Here is a 19,229-nt window from a genome sequence, read left to right as displayed (position 1 = left end):
AGCAGAAAATTCCCAGAAACATGTTGGATGGGGGCAATATAAGTGATTAATGGGTACTCTGCAGAACAAAACCTCCTCAGCTCTGTCACAAGATAGTTGCTATGGTTTTTTGACACTGCTTAGCAGAAATTTGCTTTGGCCAGGGGGAGGGAGATTGGAGGAGGGGAGAAAAACAAAAAATACTATAGAAAAGCCCTCCATTGTACACTGGCAATTATTCTGAGCAAAATCCTGTGCCTGTCTAGAATTTCAAGTTCTGTATAAATACTTTCAATTAGATCTAAAAAAAAAAAACAAAAAAACCCACCTAAAAAACAGAACAAAAAAACAAATGAGGAGACTTTGTTAAGAACAGACAGCTTGAAACACATCTTGTTAGCTATCAACAGTCTGTTAGAAATGTTGGAAGGTTTCATCTAGGTTGATGTAAAAACAACACCAAATATTCCCTCCTGTGAGACTCAGTTAAATGCTCTTTGCAGTAACTCAGTTAAGGCTAGGTAAAATGCATGCTTCATTGCAATTCACTGCAACAATATCAGAATCTTTTACCAAAGTTTCAAGTTTAGACTGGTTTAAAAATGTTTTGTGGCAGATGGTAGTTTTCATAGCTGTAAAATATTCTAATATATGGGACAAGTTCTGCCTGAAATGTCCAACAAAATAGGAATGAGAAGTTGGCCAGGGAAGGCTTTTCAAGTGTCTAAAAATGGATGCTTCCCATTTTATAAGGCATAAAAAAGCCAGAGCAGCATGGAAGAGTTATAAGGTACCCTACCCATCTGGAAGAAGAATCTTTCTGCATGCATTCTGAATGACACAACTACAGGCTTTTATCACCACCCCCACTTCAAGGAAGATCCTGCTAGACTGAACACTGGAGATTCTGGGTTCAATGCTTATACAAGAACCTAAAGAAATTGCCATCCCTTAGCAGACTCGGGCATGTCTAAATTGTCTTGTAAAACTCCAATATCTGCAAGATGCAGAGTGCCCCACCTCCCTAGAAACACCGCATAAGGGTTGTTCATCTATAGTCAACAAACACCAAACCAGAAGACCCGGGAGAACGATTGATTTGGGTTTGTACACTTAAGTCTGCCACTATGTATTTACATGTCATAAATTAACGCTATATAGGCAAACATCCAGGGTAGCTTGGAAGGGGAAGCAGAATAGCTGTGTTATCACGTCACTCTGGGCTACAAGGGAAATTACTCCTGTAAAAGCAGTATACTGATACAGCTACTCTACTACTGCTACCTGAGTCTGCTTGCTCAGTTCCAGGTGGGACTGCTTTATGTCACACAGAAATATTTTTTAGGCATTTTTGAAAACCCATCCCTGAATCTCAAGTAGGATTATTCATTACTTTATTCATTAATTTATTGCTTCACTTATTTCAGTGCTCTAAAGTCAGTTTTTACCAGCTGATCATCAGGCCCACATGAACTATGAAAAATCATAGATTATACAGGGTAAAAAAAAGCTGTTGCAGTGTATCCATTGGCATGTACTGTGTTGGACGGGCAAGGCATCAAACTTTATAGCGTGTGGGAGAAGTTCTTGAGAATTGCTTAACAGTTTTCAGTGGAAAATACTGTGTCAATATCAGGATTTTTTATATAAATGTACTAGTTCCAATGACAATTTTAATTTAGAAAGCTGTTCAGTTCCAGGGTAGAAGGAGAAGGCATAGTCAACACCATGACAGATGCACAGCAAGTGTGTCTGAGGGGGAAGGTGGCAGGCTCAGGTGCAAATCCCTGCCTAAAACCTCAGCAAGGTCTTGATTTTATTCCAGTGGGAAATATTGAAATCTCGGGATGGTTTTCAGGATGGGAAAAACTTTTTTTCCCAGCTCGACATTTGAAATTTCTCCAGCTTAATTATTCCTTATGTCTGAGAGGTTGCTTTAAAATCCAACAAAGAGTTTAGGGTGCAAGAACAATGTCCAATTTTCTTAACCAATGCAAGCTGCAAGACATGGTGGAAGAGTATTTCAGTAATTAGCTGTAACACATCTGACAGGTAGATTCGGATCACCATTCAATAGAAATGCAGATAATAGAAGAAATTTTCCAGTCTTTCAATGTAGCTCTACCACTGAAGGCAACTTAAATTTCACTTGAAAAGCTGTAATTTGGCCATGTCTGTAAGCACATTAGTGCTCTTTGCAGTGCTTCACGAAGTGCTTGAAGCTGGGGTTTGCCACATTTCCAGTGGTTTCACTTTCATCATTTTTGGTTTTAACTGATTTCCTTGTTATGATTTCAGTCATCTACCTACTGCATGTTCCATCCTACTTGTGACCACTCTCCTGATACCTACTTTTTGTAGAAATTGATGTACAGTGTTCAGTAGCACAACAGCAATGTTCATTCAGTACTCAGGGCATTTGCCATTCCCACAACCACCAGAAACTAATTAAGCATACATATGATAATTAACATTTTTGGTTTGGTTTTTTTTTTTTTCTATGTGTTTTCTTTGAATTTCTACAGTTGTGATATTTCACACACAGTACAAAAACAACATTCATTTTATACTAGGCTTCTTTCCAGAGCAGCAAATAACAAAACTGGAAGAATTCCTAGGTAGGATGTTCCTACAGCAGAACAAGAAAGCTGGGGCTGACAGATGACAAGTGAATTATCTAAAGCAGTATTTTCTTGTTAAAAGCTGTAGTGGTAAGCAGATAAAAGCTAGTCTTTAGCTTTCGGAAAGTAAGGAAGGAAACCAACTAATCTTGTTTAGACAGTTACAGTCCCTTTCTTCATTGATTGTCATAGTTGCTCTTGACTGGGCATGACAGAAATTTTCAAGAGATTTTATTCTTAGACCGATGTGACAACTCACCTTCTTGAGATTGCTTTTTCCACAGAGGGAAACATGACAATGTTAAACTAGATACTTTTCCTTGAAGATGTGTGCTCATCATTTGTCCACACAGGAAATGGACCACAAAGGACTACATGTATTTAGTTACTTATTTCTGTCTTTAGACAACTTAAGTTCATCACTTCAATTTTACTAACAATATGTTCACTCACTGCCCATCTCCTCCAGTCATTTCAATTTCTTCAGGCTGGCAAGTGAAAAACAATAGAAATGATGAGATCACATCCAGACACTACTGAGTGCCCCAACCTAAAGCAATTAATGTTGGCCTCTGGGTGCACCTTCACTTTAGTCTGGATCAGGAACACGTCTTTGAACAGAGTTTACTGATCATCCCCACTTACTGTGCTTTTATTCAACTTGCAGAGTGCTCTTGGAGAGCACTCTTTCAGATGCAACTGCAGCTGGCAGCTGCACTTCAAGGGTATGACTAATGTCCTCCAACTGCTAATGAAATGCGCAGCAGTCGCATCAGCTTCTCAACACCATCTCTCCTGTTAAAGAAGGCACTCCTATTAGGCTGCAGTACCTGTTAATGTAGACATAACCTCAGTTAACTCCAGGAGAAAATTAAAAGCACAGAAGCTAATTGGAAGGATACACCAGCCTGGTTAGTAATAGATCTTTAGTTTACATCGCATGCCTTTTCTGCTGGCTAGCTGATCTGGACTCTTGAGCATCCCTTACCTAGTTCTTCCCTGGATGCGGGCTGAGACCTGCACATACAGCAGGCTCAGGACCCATCAAGTGGCATTGGCCTCTAGGAGCCAGCAACCATTCAATACCCAGAGAAAGTGTGCTACGTGGCAGTACTGCTACAAAGAAGTAGCAGCACTTCCTTCAAAAACTATAAGTTAAATCCTAGAATATTTGAGAAATTACCCTCCTTGTTTATATGCCTCAAGTTTAATTGCAGATAAATGAAATAGTTTTTACTCCACTAGGTGGTGTAATTTGTCTTTCTGTCAAATGTGGCCTTACTAATATTCCCCCTAATCCTTCATTCAAGATGGGACCACAAAATACCATATGAAAAGTGAAACGGGAATCTGATCTACAGGAGTCAGTAACTCTTACCGAGTCATGTCTCTCTGATGTTTTCTATGATTACTTTAAAAAGCTCCTGTCAGGAAAGGGTAACTGGCCTTTAGAACACTCCTAGATCCATGAAGGAATAAAGTATGAACCTGAAACAAACATATCATGGTAGCCCTCTATTTCCCCTTACACTCAGGTGCCATCTAAGCTGTTCATGTGATTTATCTCTTTTTTTTTTTTTTTTACAGTGTAACATTTCTAGAAGCTCTCCTTCCTTTATGTCCGAGTTACAAAATAATGCAGTCAAATATACTCCTGGATCTTTCCTGGCCAGTTACGCTGGCACTTGCATGAGCATACATAGGGGAGAAGTAGAGACTGCTAGCCTGCATAACAGGGTGTATCTTGGGAGGATACATCCTGGTGGATGTATCCCTCTGGCTGAAGCAAAACCAACCTCCTTGGCTGATGCCATCCAACTCTTAGCTTCAATTCCAGATTTTAAAAAAAAGTATATCAGGATCATAGCTTGCTAATCAGATATTTGTAGGCATTAATTTATTCATGCTCACTAAGTAGCATCTACTGACACACATACAATAAAGAAATCTAAGCAGCAAGGTGCCCAACAACCCATCAGCAGAGTACCACTCTTTCTAGAGTTCTGTAGCTACTTAGGTGCCATGTGGTTCAGCTGTCCCTAAAGTTCACCACACTGTCTGCTGTGAGTCAGTGCTGCTGCCGTTGCTAAAGTTCAGCAGGAAAGAAGTCCTTAATGGAAAAATACAACTTGGTAATTTTTAGTGTTTCCAGGATGTCTTGTAGGTATTAAGTTTAAGCAGAAATCACAGAACTCACAGAAACAAACGACTATGAGAACAGAGACACTTGTTCAAAGCACAAGATTGAATTGAATAAAACCCATCTGGCAAATTGGAGGAAGCTCAGCTATCCTATCAACTGCAATTGCCCTTATGCTATCCGCCCACAACTTTATCTGCTTGCCCGTGGAGAGCAGATACTGGCAACATAGGCATTTTTTAATGAACATGAGAAACGTCACCAAGAAACACATCCAACACAGAGGGAATCATCAGCTTTCAGCACTGAAACTTTCTGGTACTTCCTCACAGTCACAGTCTGTACAGAACCCACGTCAATTCAGGGTATTTACATATGCAGACACATTCAAGATCTGCCAGAGCAGATAGCTCTAAAGAGTTAACACGCCCACCATACTCTCTCCAAGCACAGAATCTAAAATACAGGGCTGCCTACTGTGCATTATTAATGGCATTCCTAAACATTAATGCCACTGGAGGGTTTGTTTCTGAATGCAAATTTAACAAACCAACATTTCCTCTGTGAATGATTGATGCGTGACAAATCTGAGGTATCTGCATCTATGGTTGTTAATACTAGACTTAGGACATTTGTCTAGAAATAGTCTGCTAAACATTTCAAGCTTGAGTAGAAACAAACCCAGAAAGTTCCTCAACAGCTACAGCAAAGCTTTTAATCTCATGAAAATAAACAGCAATTGGATGTGTCTCATAACCACTTCTACAGCTCTAGTTACTCTGGAATAATATTACCTAGAGTAGGGTCCGTATGGTATTATATTGATTGAAGGTTCAAAAATTATAGCTCTTGATGTGACAGAAAAATGGGTAAAGGTCCTTCTTGACCATACACACTAGATAAATGGCCACCTTAATATTATCTTGTGCACACATTTAATCAGAAGAGGAAGAAGTGGTCCGTGCAATTGTAAATTCATACGTGTGATATGCTTCACATTAAGTACTAGACTGCTCTATGAAAAACAAAACCTAAGTGACACCATGACACATGCATGTTTCCCTGTGCTACACAGAAAATGTATACGCTATGTCTTATTAGTGATGTTCATCGATTTAAACCTGATTTATGGTCTGCTGCACAATCTCGTACCAGAAGACTACTTGACAGCAGTACCAATGTACATAGTTCTATAATTAAAAAAAAAAGCTCTTTGTGCTCAGCAAACACATTCCGAAAAAACGCATTAAGTATTTACAGGATGGAGGTTTGTGATCCATTAAGTCACTTTCATGCTGGCTTTAGAATATGCCTCTAAACAGAGGTAGGTTTAAGGGGTTAAGAAGGAAAAGGAAACTTGGCACAGGGAGATACCTAATACTGGCACTTCATCAACAACATAACTGCACTCCACTCTCAGCAAATGCAGGTTTTGCAGATTTCAGTTTGCAAATTGTGACAGCAGATGGTTGAAACCTTCCCCCATACAAATCCCATGCCTGAAATGGCATTGCCTACGTTTACACACCCTGAGAAATGAGACTTGATTTTCAAAGAACCGAGTGAGCAACTTCTATTCCCACTTACTGGTACAGCCTGTTACATAGGGTACAGAACACCTGAAACAACAGCAAAATATCTGGCCACTATTACATAGCCAGACTTTAACTTTAAGCAGCCATAAACTTTTATTTAGATGTGAAAGGAAAACATGTTTACAAGAAGAAAGATCTAGGAAGATTTATTGTTCCCCTGAAATTCATAGATGTCCCGCAGGCTCCCTTGTCTGCATGTCAGTGCTTGAGCGAAAGGATGAGCAGGTTCTTTAAATCACAGGCTAAAATCAATACCAGCATAAATTGCACAGAGACTTTATCTCCACATTGCTTCCTGATTGATACAATCTGTGTATGAGGAGTAATCCAAATATCGGATTGCACATATTTGGCAGGTCTTGCACCCCTCTTCACAGACAATGGTTTTGTCATAACTCACAATGAAGTTACTGTAATACTTCTCAAACAGTGTGCTGTGTGGCACAGACAACTGCTTGGCCATTTCATACAGGCTTTCTGGCTTCAAGTCTTCAATGCCGTAAGCTTTAGTCAGGATGTATTCTAATTTCCAATTTGATTCATTTTTCTTGTTGGCATCTCTGAGGTCCAGATAAAACTGCCAAAGATCCTACGGTTAAAAAAAAAAAAAAAAAAGAAAAAATAGGCATGGCTGTATTGCTTTCTTCCCTGCTTCATTAAGTCTCTGGAGTGATATATTGATTAGGAAGCTGTCACTCCTTATTATTCACAACTCAGTAGAAGGTCACGTCCCACCCCAAGAGCTGGGCTTACACCCAAAGTTGGTCCTTGCAGTGTGGTAATGGTGGGGGGATGGGGAGGAGAAGAAAAAAAAGCCACAAAAGGCAGCAGTGGCAGTGTTAGAGGTCTTTCCTGTCCAAACTGTAAACCAAACTCCACTATGCTCATGTCTGCTTTAGGAATGAGGCAAAAGGGAGAGATCCCAAAGTTTCTTTTCTGCGAACACTGCTTGAGGGGCAGAATGGACAGAAAAAAAAGGCCCAGGGAGAATTTAAGGGAAAGGAACAGATGGAGGTGCAGGAGTGAAATCTGCACAACAAAGGAGCAGCCTGTATTAGCACAAGTCTCCTGAGGGAAACCCCCAGACCCAGTCAGGCTGCAAGATGACACATCACTGAACTCAGCGAGGTCAAGGTTTTACCCTGAATTAGAGAGTATCCAAGTCATTCAGAGCCAAAATAATTATACAGGATTCACTTTACCTCCAAAATCACATGAGACTACAGAATAGAAGTATTGTATCTTTTTCCTTCTAAATTTATCTACAATTTCCTATAGTATAAATTATATATTTCTACAGTATAAATTCTATATAGGAAGGTGCATGATTATGAAAGACATCACCTTGTTAAAAGTCCTTTTCTTCATCTGCTCTTCTACACCCTTTAGAAGCATTTCCTGGACTGCATCCCAAAGCTCAGGCTACCACCAGCAAATAACACTGGTATGTAAACAAGCCCAGAGTTTAACCTTTTTCACCTTTGCAGAGTTCCCTACTTTTAGGATGCTGCCCAGAAAATTTCTGACTGTCTGATTCTACGTCATAAGTATATTCCATAGAGAACAGGAAGTATTGGGTTAGTCCTGCAGGCACAGAAAGACTCACCAAGTCCTCTTTCAGATTTCCTTTCCTTTGCCCAGGAAGAAAAATAACAGTAAACACCAGTCCCACCAACAGATATAATACCACAAAGGCTGACATCTCACTGTCATTTTTAACGACACTATATTTAAAGTCTGAAATGATGCTTTAAAATCTTCACTTACCAGCAAACTATAATCAAGATGATCATATTGATACAATCTGACACCAGGGTTATTGGACTCCATTTGCCATACATTCTTCACTGGAGTTACAGCAGGTGCCACAAACAAGGAATTTACTGGCTTTTCTGCAGGAAGAGGGAAGGTGAAGAAAAGAGTTTCCTTTCAATCATTTGTCTCTCAAACAAATGTTTTTGTAGAGAACCAACACAGCAAGAACCAGAGTGACTAGCTTAAATACATTAGCATTTTTTCCTTGGATTAGCTGTATCACTGTGAACTCCTTCTATACTTCCACTGGATAGATCCAAATCTATGTAAAATACCACAGTATACATTCCACTGTGTACCAGTTAAGTTTGTCTACACTAGAGGCTTCCCACCAACTCAACTACCTGTGCAAAATGGTCTTGTCTATATGTAAGCTCTCCATATTTTGCATATTTCTACTGAAGAAATATGCAAAACCTTCAGCTGCTGTTTCTATGCTATATTTTACATGTTGCTTTAAGCATTTTTTGGTTTATGTATCACTGATGTTATTAGAAACAGCTGGTTATCATCACCTGACCTTGACTTCACTTATCTAAACTAGCCCAGCACCTATTATGTGAATGCCGATCTTTACAGCAACTGAAACATGAGGATGTACACAGGTTTTAATTAGACAGAATATGCAGGTAAGTATATTGAGAGGTTCTCTGTGGAACAAAAAAGAAGCCCTAACTATTCCTTTCTCTGACAACATCACAGTAGTGAAATCACAAGGTCAGTTTCCATATATGAGCAGAAGCTTTGAAAGCATGGAAATCAGTAGGTTCTTCTGGAGAAGATACAACTGAGCTCTGTATCTCAGGACACTGATGCTGGTTACAATATTATTTATCTTGAATTCTGTGGAATTTCGTAAAGAGTAAAATAGCACGAATAGAAGACACCCTAAAACTGTACAGATAAATTCAAACTGTATTTAGCCACAGGTAATTTCACTCTTTAAATTTTGTCAAAACATGCAAAATTATTAAAATAATTTAGATGCAGTTACTTGCACACGCAAGCTCTAATGACAAGGCACCAAGAACAGCCTGTCCTCAGTGAAATTTGCAGTAGAGATGATTATTTCATGCAAAAATGGGACATGGTACAAATATATGTCGGTATAAGACTGCCTTGAACACCATTTTTAAAAAATATAAAAAGCCAGAACCTTCACTGGGGCCAGATTCCTTTTTACTGGAGATTAATTCCATGATAGTGCCGTGTAAAAAGGTAAATGATTTAGAATACTGTTACCCCAGTCAGCATTTTGGACATTGCTTTTATGAGTGCATATAAAACACACATAAAGAGTCAATAAATATTTGGGTATTTTACATAAACCAATCTCTCACTGTTCTATGGTACAGACACAAATATTGAACCAGTTACTTGTTAGAGATCTTCTGTTAGAGATGTCAGAGTGCTCCATACAGCCGTGCCCATGCTTAAAACTAAGGGATTTCAAAGCAATAAACAGCATTTTTTAAACCTGGGTGCTTTTCCTGAAGGGAAATTAGCTGATCTAAGAGATGCAACAGGCAGAGACTTTCTTTCCCCTGCCTCCTGATTACTCTTATCTTAATTAACTTCAAAGCAGCAGGGAACTCAGCAGAGAGGCACAGTAATGATGCAGGAAACACAAGAACACAGAGCATGTCTAGTTGGCCTGAGAACATTCCCTTTGACAGACTACACAATAGCAACTGGCTAGTATAATTTGCCCATGTCACTAAGAGAGCAGAGAGGAAAGACTAGAAATTCTTGTCTAGGCATAAGCATTCATTAAAAAAATAGGATGCTTGGGGAGTCTCTTCTGACTTTAAAAAAAAAAAAAAAAAAGTCTGCCTTGCAAGGTTCTCTTTGGAAAAAAACTGGGTGTATGAGGCTTGAACACTTGTAGATAAAGAGCAGTATTTCTTTCCTTTTTCAATTATTTATAACAGATGCTGACTAGTAAGAACATGCAAGAAAATATTAATTTGCTTTTAATCAAGAATAAAAAAAGATTAATGATTCAACAAGCATCATTACCTTCTTCATCCAGGAGGACCATGATGCTATCTCTATGTGTATGTCCAAAAAACTGCCCCGCAATAACACTACTGTATTTGCGAAAAATCTTTACCAGTCTTTCATTGTAAAACTCCCTGATAGCTGTAGTATTCCTTGCATATGGCAAGTATCCTATTGGTACATGTCCTATTATATATACCTAAGAAATTAGATACAGAAAGCACAATTAGCACCTTCATTTGAAACTTACACTTTCAGCTATAACTTAGAAATGGTTACCACAATTTCATAATAATGCTGTCTTAGAAATGGCACTCTGAAGGCTGTAAATCACAACAGTTTTGTTATACAAAATACAAACGGCAAAAAAGTTTACATTCATAATAAAAAACCCAAATTTTTTTTCAGTGAATTCAGTATATTCTTGGGAAAAAAGTTCCAATAAATCTGTATGTGATTTTTAGGCCAAAGAAAATCTGATCAATTATTTCAAATTAAAAAGTTACTAGGGCAAGACTTATAATTTGGCATCTCAAGGGGATAGTAAGAAAAACTACTGTTAGAATATTACAGAGCCTGAATGGTCAGTCACCAGAAACATGGAAGAACTAGTTAAAACCCCTCTTGTCAGAGGTCAAGACTTGGTTCCAACTCACATACCAACCAATAGGCTGTGAGGTTTTATGAGGAAGGGAAATTCTCTCCTTTCTCCTGACTGTAATACTGTATTTTTAATATTACAATACCATAGCAAAATGTAAACATGTTTCAAATTAAACAGTTTTTCTGGTCAAATGATGATCCAATCCCCACATCAATCAATCCAACACGAGCAAACAATTTATAACCTCAATTCAAAACCTAAGTATTATAAGACATTTTATTATAACACTCAAATCACAGCAATTGCTGAAGCTTGGCTAAGTTTCGTGGTTGACAAACTCCTTTATAATTTATATTTTTGATACTTGCAATTACATAAAAATATAAATTAAATATGCTAGCTTTTGTCTCAGGTCAAGGGTGCACATTTCAAAATTAACAGCTATGAATAAAGAGTCAGAAACAAAAGTATTAAGTATTCTCATCCTGACTCCTACAGTATTCTACACAGTAGGAAAGAAAAGGTATTTTACTGTATAATTTGAGAAGCTGCACTCAACTATTTTGTTAAGTGTTGCTGTATAATGTGCATATTCAAGGAAGAATTCTTTTAAAAATTAAATTTTGATCTTGTGGTATCTTTGGCAGCATTAATACTCTTCTAGACTCGTGTTTATATTTTCAATGTCTCTACTTCTTACTTCTCTTTTTTTCTTTTTGAAGTTTAAAAAAATAAGGCTGATGGGCTCTGTTCACAGCACCTACCTTTTCCTTCTTCTGTGAAGAGGTTTCTAGTACTGCCTCCAGCCAGGCAAGCTGGTTGGCTGGGTCAGTGATATTCACAGTTACACTGTTGGGGCTGTAATATAAATTTGTGTTCAGACTGATTATCCTGAGTGGTTGAGAGCTATCACTGGATTCAAACAGCTGCGTATAGAAGCCACCTGTGAAAATAAGATCAACATAATTTGAAAAATGAAAAGTTTCAAAGCACAACTTCAGAATGAAAGTACAGCACTGACAAAATACCCAGCCTTACTCTTTCTAATAAAAGAGTATGGTATGTTTATTCAAGCCATGCATCACCTCATCACAACTGATCATCTCAACAATCTGTTTTTAGCAACATTTTAGTAGGAGAAGTTGACACTGAATTTTTAATGAATTCTTGCCTGTAATTGCCTTTGTGTTTGACAGTTTTCAGATGCAATTATCCAACTGACATGCAAGAAGCGCCCTGTAACATTTCTTCCACACCGAGAGATTCGGTAATTGTTAAAAAGTCCACATTTCTTGAAATACTGCAAACATATTGGTTCCTCCAAGAAGAACTGACTGAATTTGGTAGCTTCGTAACTTCAGATTGGACTATGATGAAAAGAAGCCATTTTTCAAGCTCCTAAAAGCTTGATAGCATACAGAGCTTCTTCAATGGATGCATCTTCATAGTTCACGGACTTCAGTGGAGCCATGGGAACAGAGCTATAACAATATACCTTAATGTAAGGTCTGCCCCTTTGAGCTTGATTTTTCCTGTTAAGAGTTTCTACTTCCACTCTTACCCAGAATTCCTTCTCATTCAGGACACAATAACACAAATTAAACTTCCAAATCCCTAACATTTGAGTGGATTGGAAATTGGGTTGAACTTTTCAGTCCTTTGCTAAAAAGAAAAATCATAATCAAGATATCAATATTCTCCCAGTTTAGTAAATTTGACACAAATACAATGCAATTAACAATATAATCATCAAGACTGTGATATCATAACCTGAACAAATATGTGCCTATTCAACATGTTCTAAAATACATATAGAATCAAAACAGAAACAACATTTCATCAATTTTTTTAAAACCAAATTTAAATCTTCTCATGCATCAGATGCCTTTATATAATATTTATCAAGATTATGAGATCTTGAAGGCAATAAGGTATTTCACATGATTTGGTACAAAGCAAATAATACTGTATATGTTACAAAAAGCAATAATTATTGCATCAGAAGAGAATAAATGTACCCTGAATATAAGCACTGCTATTCAAAAGGACAAGTAACTTCTTCCAGGAAAAGCATTTCAGATAATACATTGTGCTGATTCATCCTACAAGACTTAGCTAAACAAACAGGACAATTCTACAGAAACATTAGCTCTCTAAGCCCTATCTTTACAATGCGTTATTGTCATATTTTACCTTTTCTGAAGGTATTGATTGCTTCATCAGTTAGCCAAGGTTTCCAGAAATCTGCTACAGCATTGTAAACTTCACTGGTAGTTACAGGAAGCTGATCCTGTGAGAGAGCAGAACCTGCCTAAATCTTAGTGTTCAGACACACAAAAAAAAAAAAAAAAAAAAATCACTAAATTATCCCACCTGCCCTCTTGCATAACACGTTAAGTGTATCCAGTCATCATCAGGAGGAACATAAGAAAAAAGACTTCTGAACATCTGGTATTGCTGATCAGGAACAAGGGCCTGAACTTAGTCAGAACTGACTGCATGGCCCTGTTAATGCATTAATAAACTAATGCCAGAAATATTTCAAGCCTTAGGAAGGCGCACAGCAGAGTGGAAAGCCATACATTCTGCAAAATATATAAACTGAAGATTCAAAGGCTAAAAATAAACACTCCTGGAGGAAAAGCCAGAAGATGAGCTTCTTTCATAGCAGGTGAATTTTTCAAGCAACTTGGGGTTCATAGCAGCTCCCCAAAACTCCACTATGGCCCTCAGAAACATTCTGGTGAAATTCACAAATATTTCCATGATATCCTGTAGTTCTAGTAACAAAGCACTTAAAACATAAATGGAAAGTTTTGTCCGTGTTTTCTCCCACCAGTTCTAATTAGGACTGTAGCACTCTTCAGTCTGAGCCAAGCAATGCCCAAGTGCCACAGCCTGAGAAAAGCCACGCTCTCATCTAACCCTGACAGGAAGATCCCAGCCTGTCCTTGCCTTTCCTGAAATATCTGCTTGGATTCTTGGTGCTAGAAGAAAAAAACAGAGGTCGAGAAATAGGAATGGTATTAGAGTGCATGTTGTCTTAAACAGAAAATTTGACCTTTCTAAGATCTTTGAAACTAGAGCTATGTTATTAAAGGCTTAGGCACTAAGTCTCTGTCTAGGAGTAGTGCAATCAGAAGTTTGTTCAGACATCTGTTGCTTGCAGTGCACAGATACCAGTTATTAAGAAAGCTGTGAGCCACACCAGTTCAACCAGAGCTAACAGTCACTAACAGACACAGCAAAACCTGATCCCAGATAAGAGGCCATATTATGGACTGAAGGTGGCTTGGACGTAGGCAAGTCAGTGCTGTGTGAACTTGTGGATTAGACAGCAGTTCAGGAATTAGTTTTAAGCAGGAGCAAGGATCTGAAACAAGTAAGACTATGCAGAAAGACCAAGGTCACAATATACAATCTGAAAGGTACCCCAATGCTTGATTAACCTGAGTAGTACTTTTAATAGGTTCTGCAAGAAAAATCACCCAAGACCATTAAACTGTTAAGATAGACAGGTCAGAACACAATAGAGAGAAATAAAATTCTTCAGTGCACAGTGAGTGCGCAGCTTTCACACTTGCTCTGAAACAGCCTACTGTGTGTGGCTTGCTCCACATCGCTTCCCAGTCTACGGGACATTTGCCAAGAATGTCCCTATGAAAAACAGAAATGTCATCAACAGAAAAAAAAAATAATAATCCAGCAACCTGAAATGACCCCACAGTGGGGAAATTCTGATCCCAATGGTCTTTTTCAAACAGTAACAAAAAAGTATGGCAGTTCTGCGTACTGGTGAAGCCTGCCATTTCAAAGCATCACAGAAACACTCCTTTGGTTTTGTGCAGAGAGAACTACAATGGTTACTCCAATCAGCAGCCTACTTCAAAATAATATTTGCTACCCATCTGCCCATCCTGACCATCTTTTCTCAAACAAAACTCTTATTTGTTGGAAAAGTCACTGCATTCTTTGTCTACAAGGTTACTGTATACAGTTTTTTCTTCTATATCAAAGGAGACTGCTGAATGACAACTATTCTCTGTCAAGACTTAAAAAACAAAACAAAAACAAAACAAAATGAAAACAAAACACTGAGTGAGGTTTCAGTTAAGGTGTTATTTTTCAAAACACTCTACTCGTGGTTTCTGGTGAACCAACCTGGCCCCCTGTCAGTGCGCATGACAAGCTGAAGCTATACTACCAGAGTGAAAACACTGAAGTTCCAGCTTTGTTTGTGCACTCACATTTCCAAAGTACCTTTAGATCTTATTTTGTCTCTCACATTTCCCTTTCCCCTGTCTGAGCACCTCTGTTACTCCCTCATTTGGGAATCACTAACTGCAGTAATGACACAGACAACGATACAATCACCTAGTACACCAAGATATATCCTGATAGGCCTAATGAGTAAGACAGCAAGCTGGACTAAAAGTCTTAGGGGGTGTTACCGAATTCCCATTTGGCATTTCAAACAAAATATTTTAGCTGACCTGCTCCACATCCCTTCCGATCCCCTCAGATCCAATGACAGAATTTGCTTCTCAGTCCTGTGTGCTGCCAGATCAACCCACAACAAGCTTTAAAGGACACATGAAGCAACTGTTTACTTTTGAGCTATGCCAAGAACAATATTCACAGAACACTGAAAGCAAAAAAAGAACTGTCCTCAGCTGCAATCCAGTAAATCATCAATGCAAATATTTCTAAGTGTCCAATAAGGAAAGAAAAAAGATATATTTTTAATATTAATTGCAAAACTATGGGAACATTACAAAAATTCTGCTGTTACTCTTGATAAAAAAAATCCAGTGTCAGCAGACAGATTTCCAACAGGCCTTTCAGTAGGCCTTGAATCCTACCACAGGCTCAAAGATCCATTAAGAGTGCCATTTCTGTTAGATTAAGTCATTGCACACACATGCATGACTTACACAGCAAGAAAAAAATAAGCGTGTATTAACTACGATGAGACCTGGTGGTTCTAAGCCATGAGGAACGATTAGCAGTAAATCTGCATGACCTCAGACAGATTTTACTGGCATCAGTGTCTGTTTGGCTAACTTAACACACAGAGAGAGATGTACTTTCTGTTCTTGATTGGAACTATTTGTAACTTTACATGCTAGTTGGAAAATTGTAGAATGCTCTTTCTGGAATAACAGTCACAGAAATTTAACTCTTATTTTTCACACCTGCTTTCTGAGGGGTTAGGAACACAGTCAATATGATAGATAAAGAAATTTCTAACTTGTTTTACCTGTGGCCAGTAGTCATGATTGCCCAAGGCTGGGAAAACCTGAAGATCTGGAAAGAAATTACGAATTGTAGAGCTCATATTGCCAATGATGCTAATGACCAACTTTGTGGAGAGTTCTTTTACAGGAACATGAGGAGGGCTATCTCTGAAAAAGGAAAATGCTTTATTAACAAAGGTTTATTAAGCAATATAGGGAAAGGCAAAAAATTCTGCAAACAAATCTACATTCTAGCATGCAATACTACTATAGACTCTTTAATTAAAATCATAGAACTGCCCGAAAGGCTCTCCACAAAGGCTTTTTTTAAAAAAAAAATAAATCAAAAAAGTAATGTGTTTTGTATGATTCACATTTATCATAACTAAGACTTCTTAGAAATTAAATCAATTCAACTCAATCATTTTGAGCTACTATGCAGTTTGGGTTATGTATCTTCTGTCATCTGCACAACCTCATAAGTTTATTTTTCCCCTTTTAACAATGTCCTGTGGAAAATGAAGTACAATAAGTGAAATAAATTAATCACTTGTCTTTACATATTCATATTTTTTAACACCTTTCCCCCAGCAAAATTAAGTGACGTAACATCCATAATCTTTCCAGCAAAAAAGATCCCATCGATAACTAGTTCTCACAAACACTCAAACCCACTAATCTTGTCGATAAGTTATCTATTGATATAAACCATTAAAAAAATATGTGATGGTAGAATGGAGAATTTTGCAATGGCAGAAGGGTAAATTGATGCTACCTTTTATGAATACCTAAAAAGTAACAGAGCATGGTATTATCGAGCTACTCATATGCCTCCCTTTCACACTTCTTTCTCCAGTCCCAATGCTAAGGCACACAAAGCCTCACAGGTAACACCTGTGTGAGAGAGAGAGAGTAGTATTATGCCCATTTTCTAATAAGGAAGATCAGCACAGAAAAGGTAAATATTTTACTCAGCAGTGGACTGCACACATCCAAAACACTGCAATGAAGGACTGTGAAAACACATTTTCTTTAGAAGCACATGCAGCTATGAGTAATACTCATGAAGAAAGAGACACCATCTACAACACTGTTATCCTGCACCCTGCTAGCTCCCGATCCAGAATTTTTTTTTTTTAAAAAAAAAAAAAAAAAAGTAAGCCTTGGTGTTGCATGATTCTAGTTACCTCTTAAAGAACCAAATAAAATAAAGGATATTTTGTAAAAAGGGATGCACTTTAATGTCCTTAAGACCTACAAAATCCAGTATGTCCCACAGTTGTTCCAGTTATTCCTATGACCTTCTGCTTTCTCCACTTCCCACCCTCCCTGCACCATTTCTATTAACTTACGCTAATACAGTCATGTGGTCAATGTCCCAATGAACAGTCTAACAATATCCAGAAATTATTACAGTAATCAAAATCTGTTCCTGAGGCCTTATACTCTCACTCAGTCTTCCACTTATTAGCCATTCGGACAACCAAAGGGACTATTTAAAAGTAGCATTTGTGAGACACTAAACTCAGATCTGTTGGTGCAAATCTAAATTTGTGAATTACTGCACTATATGGCTATCCAGCGTTAAAAGCTTTAACTGCAGAGTGACCTGAACACTTACCCAGTCCAAATCATGAATGAAACCTGCTGTTTTGAATCCTTCATGAATGCAAATGCTGACAAAATAAGTTGATATGGAGAATCACACAAAAAGTCTCCAAAAGGGCCTGGGTTGGAGGCATTGGCTCCTTTGGAAGAAGAACAAACTTTGGTGCGATCAGCGGTAATGTGGTAAGTTGGATCTAAATGTAGGTCAGATACATGCCAGAACTGCCCTGTTTCCAGAAAACAAAGATTAAAGAAAATGCATTATTTGCATTTGAACTGGATACACACAGGTAATGCCAAGTTTACTCCGGTTTGTCTACTGCTATTCCTCTTTCAAGTTTTGAAAAGAATAAATTTAACAAACTGTTGATTAGCTTGTGTGATAAGTGTGGGTGAGTTCTGCATTCCTGACAAGAGTCCTTCATGTAGTCAGCTTAGAAAAACTGAAAACAGAAGCAGAAGCATAGGTTTAAGCCAGTCTGCAGGAAAAAATGGAGGTTGGTAGGGACAAGAAAGTCAGCTCCTTTTTATTAATAACAATCTGGAAACTGGGAAGTAAATGAGGAGATAGAAGGACTTCTCCACTCCACCTGAAAGGAGAGGGACTTGCATTTTAATTATTTTTATAGTACCTTCCAGCCAGGGAAGGTCTGGAAAAGATCAAAGTCTAGAAAGAAAAGTGAGAAACAGCATGCATGCAAAAATTTTAAAGTTCTTCTCCCCAACAGTCACAGCAGCAAAAGAGACTGGGCTTCTCACTGAAGAGAGGTGTGTCAGCCTTACCTACTCATTTCTTTTCAGGCTGACACATTCTCAGCCACTGCTACTTAGCACTGCATGGGTAAAGGACAAGTATAGCAATATGGTGAACACGATGAATTAAGTTTGTATTAAACTACCAGCCTTCAAGTTTTAAGTAAAACAAAAGTAATTTATTTGTGTCGGCTTCCAAGCACTTGGGACAGGCAGCGGTGTATCTGGGGTAGTGGTTGTGAAAGCAGGGCAGATATAAATTGATTGTTCCCAAGGTCACATGCCCGTTCTGTGGAAGAGCAGACACCACACTACATGGACTCCGTGGAGTCCGTAGAACTGTAACTCCTACCACCAGGAGAGAGGGAAACGCCCGGACACTGCTGCGAGCTTGGTCCGAGGCACCTACGAGTCACAGGGAACGAAAATCCTGTGGAGGCCACTTCGGGGCACTCACCTGCCCTACGCTACCGGCCGGCGGACCGCGCCGGGCAGCGCATGAGTGTGCTTGCCGACAGCACAGAAACCACATGTCATGTTTGCAGCGGGTGCCTCGACACCGCGCCAAAGGCAGGGCAGGGCTCGCTTCACCCGCACCGTCCTCAGCGCCGGCCACCCCGGCTGACTAAATATAAACCCCTTTGGCCCCGCACACCGGAACAGCGCTGTGTTTACTCATCGAAAAGCCCCGGGAGGTTGAAGCCAGCTGGGACAGGGAGCACCACCCAGCAGTCTACCTGCGGGCAACACCGAGGAGGGGAGGGACAGGAGGCGAGCACATACCCCGGGGGTGCCCCGCGCAGCAGCCCGGAGGGGCGGGAGGCGCCCCCCGGCCCAGCCTCCCTCAGTCGGGCCGTCCCGTCACGGGCTGCCCCT

General features: G+C 39.0%; 1 protein-coding gene across 3 annotated transcripts; it reads right to left on the bottom strand.

The window, feature by feature from the left end:
- Positions 1 to 6,465: 6,465 nt before the first annotated feature.
- SMPDL3A (sphingomyelin phosphodiesterase acid like 3A) lies at positions 6,466 to 19,189 on the bottom strand. Of its 3 annotated transcripts, none has more exons than XM_026844429.1 (8): positions 19,009 to 19,189; positions 17,614 to 17,827; positions 16,016 to 16,160; positions 12,949 to 13,045; positions 11,520 to 11,698; positions 10,170 to 10,350; positions 8,103 to 8,227; positions 6,466 to 6,924 (listed from the first exon to the last, which is right to left on the bottom strand). In XM_026844429.1, exons 2-8 carry the CDS (start codon positions 17,655 to 17,657, stop codon positions 6,613 to 6,615), a joined length of 1,083 nt encoding a protein of 360 aa, XP_026700230.1. In that variant the 5' UTR covers positions 17,658 to 17,827; positions 19,009 to 19,189; the 3' UTR covers positions 6,466 to 6,612. The 3 variants fall into 3 exon arrangements, with proteins under 3 accessions (XP_026700230.1, XP_026700228.1, XP_026700231.1); XM_026844427.1 differs by lacking the exon at positions 19,009 to 19,189 and adding an exon at positions 18,811 to 18,987; XM_026844430.1 differs by lacking the exon at positions 19,009 to 19,189 and adding an exon at positions 16,768 to 16,886 and having other exon boundaries at positions 17,614 to 17,707.
- Between the last annotated feature and the right edge of the window lie 40 nt (positions 19,190 to 19,229).

The sequence above is a fragment of the Athene cunicularia genome (assembly GCF_003259725.1).
Source record: "Athene cunicularia isolate RWA chromosome 3 unlocalized genomic scaffold, athCun1 chr3_part1, whole genome shotgun sequence".
Taxonomy (NCBI): Eukaryota; Metazoa; Chordata; class Aves; order Strigiformes; family Strigidae; genus Athene; species Athene cunicularia.
Note: the sequence above shows the minus strand (reverse complement) of the source record. Positions and strands in the feature narration are given on the sequence as shown.

Bases quoted from the DNA above. Each gene is read 5' to 3' on its own strand.
- SMPDL3A (XM_026844429.1), bottom strand. From the start codon at position 17,657: ATGAAGGATTCAAAACAGCAGGTTTCATTCATGATTTGGACTGG. The intron at 13,046-16,015 runs GTAAAACAAGTT...GCTCTCTCACAG, and splicing joins ATCATGACTACTGGCCACAG to GATCAGCTTCCTGTAACTAC. The intron at 8,228-10,169 runs GTAATGATGCTT...CTCTTCCTGCAG, and splicing joins GGTCCTCCTGGATGAAGAAG to AAAAGCCAGTAAATTCCTTG.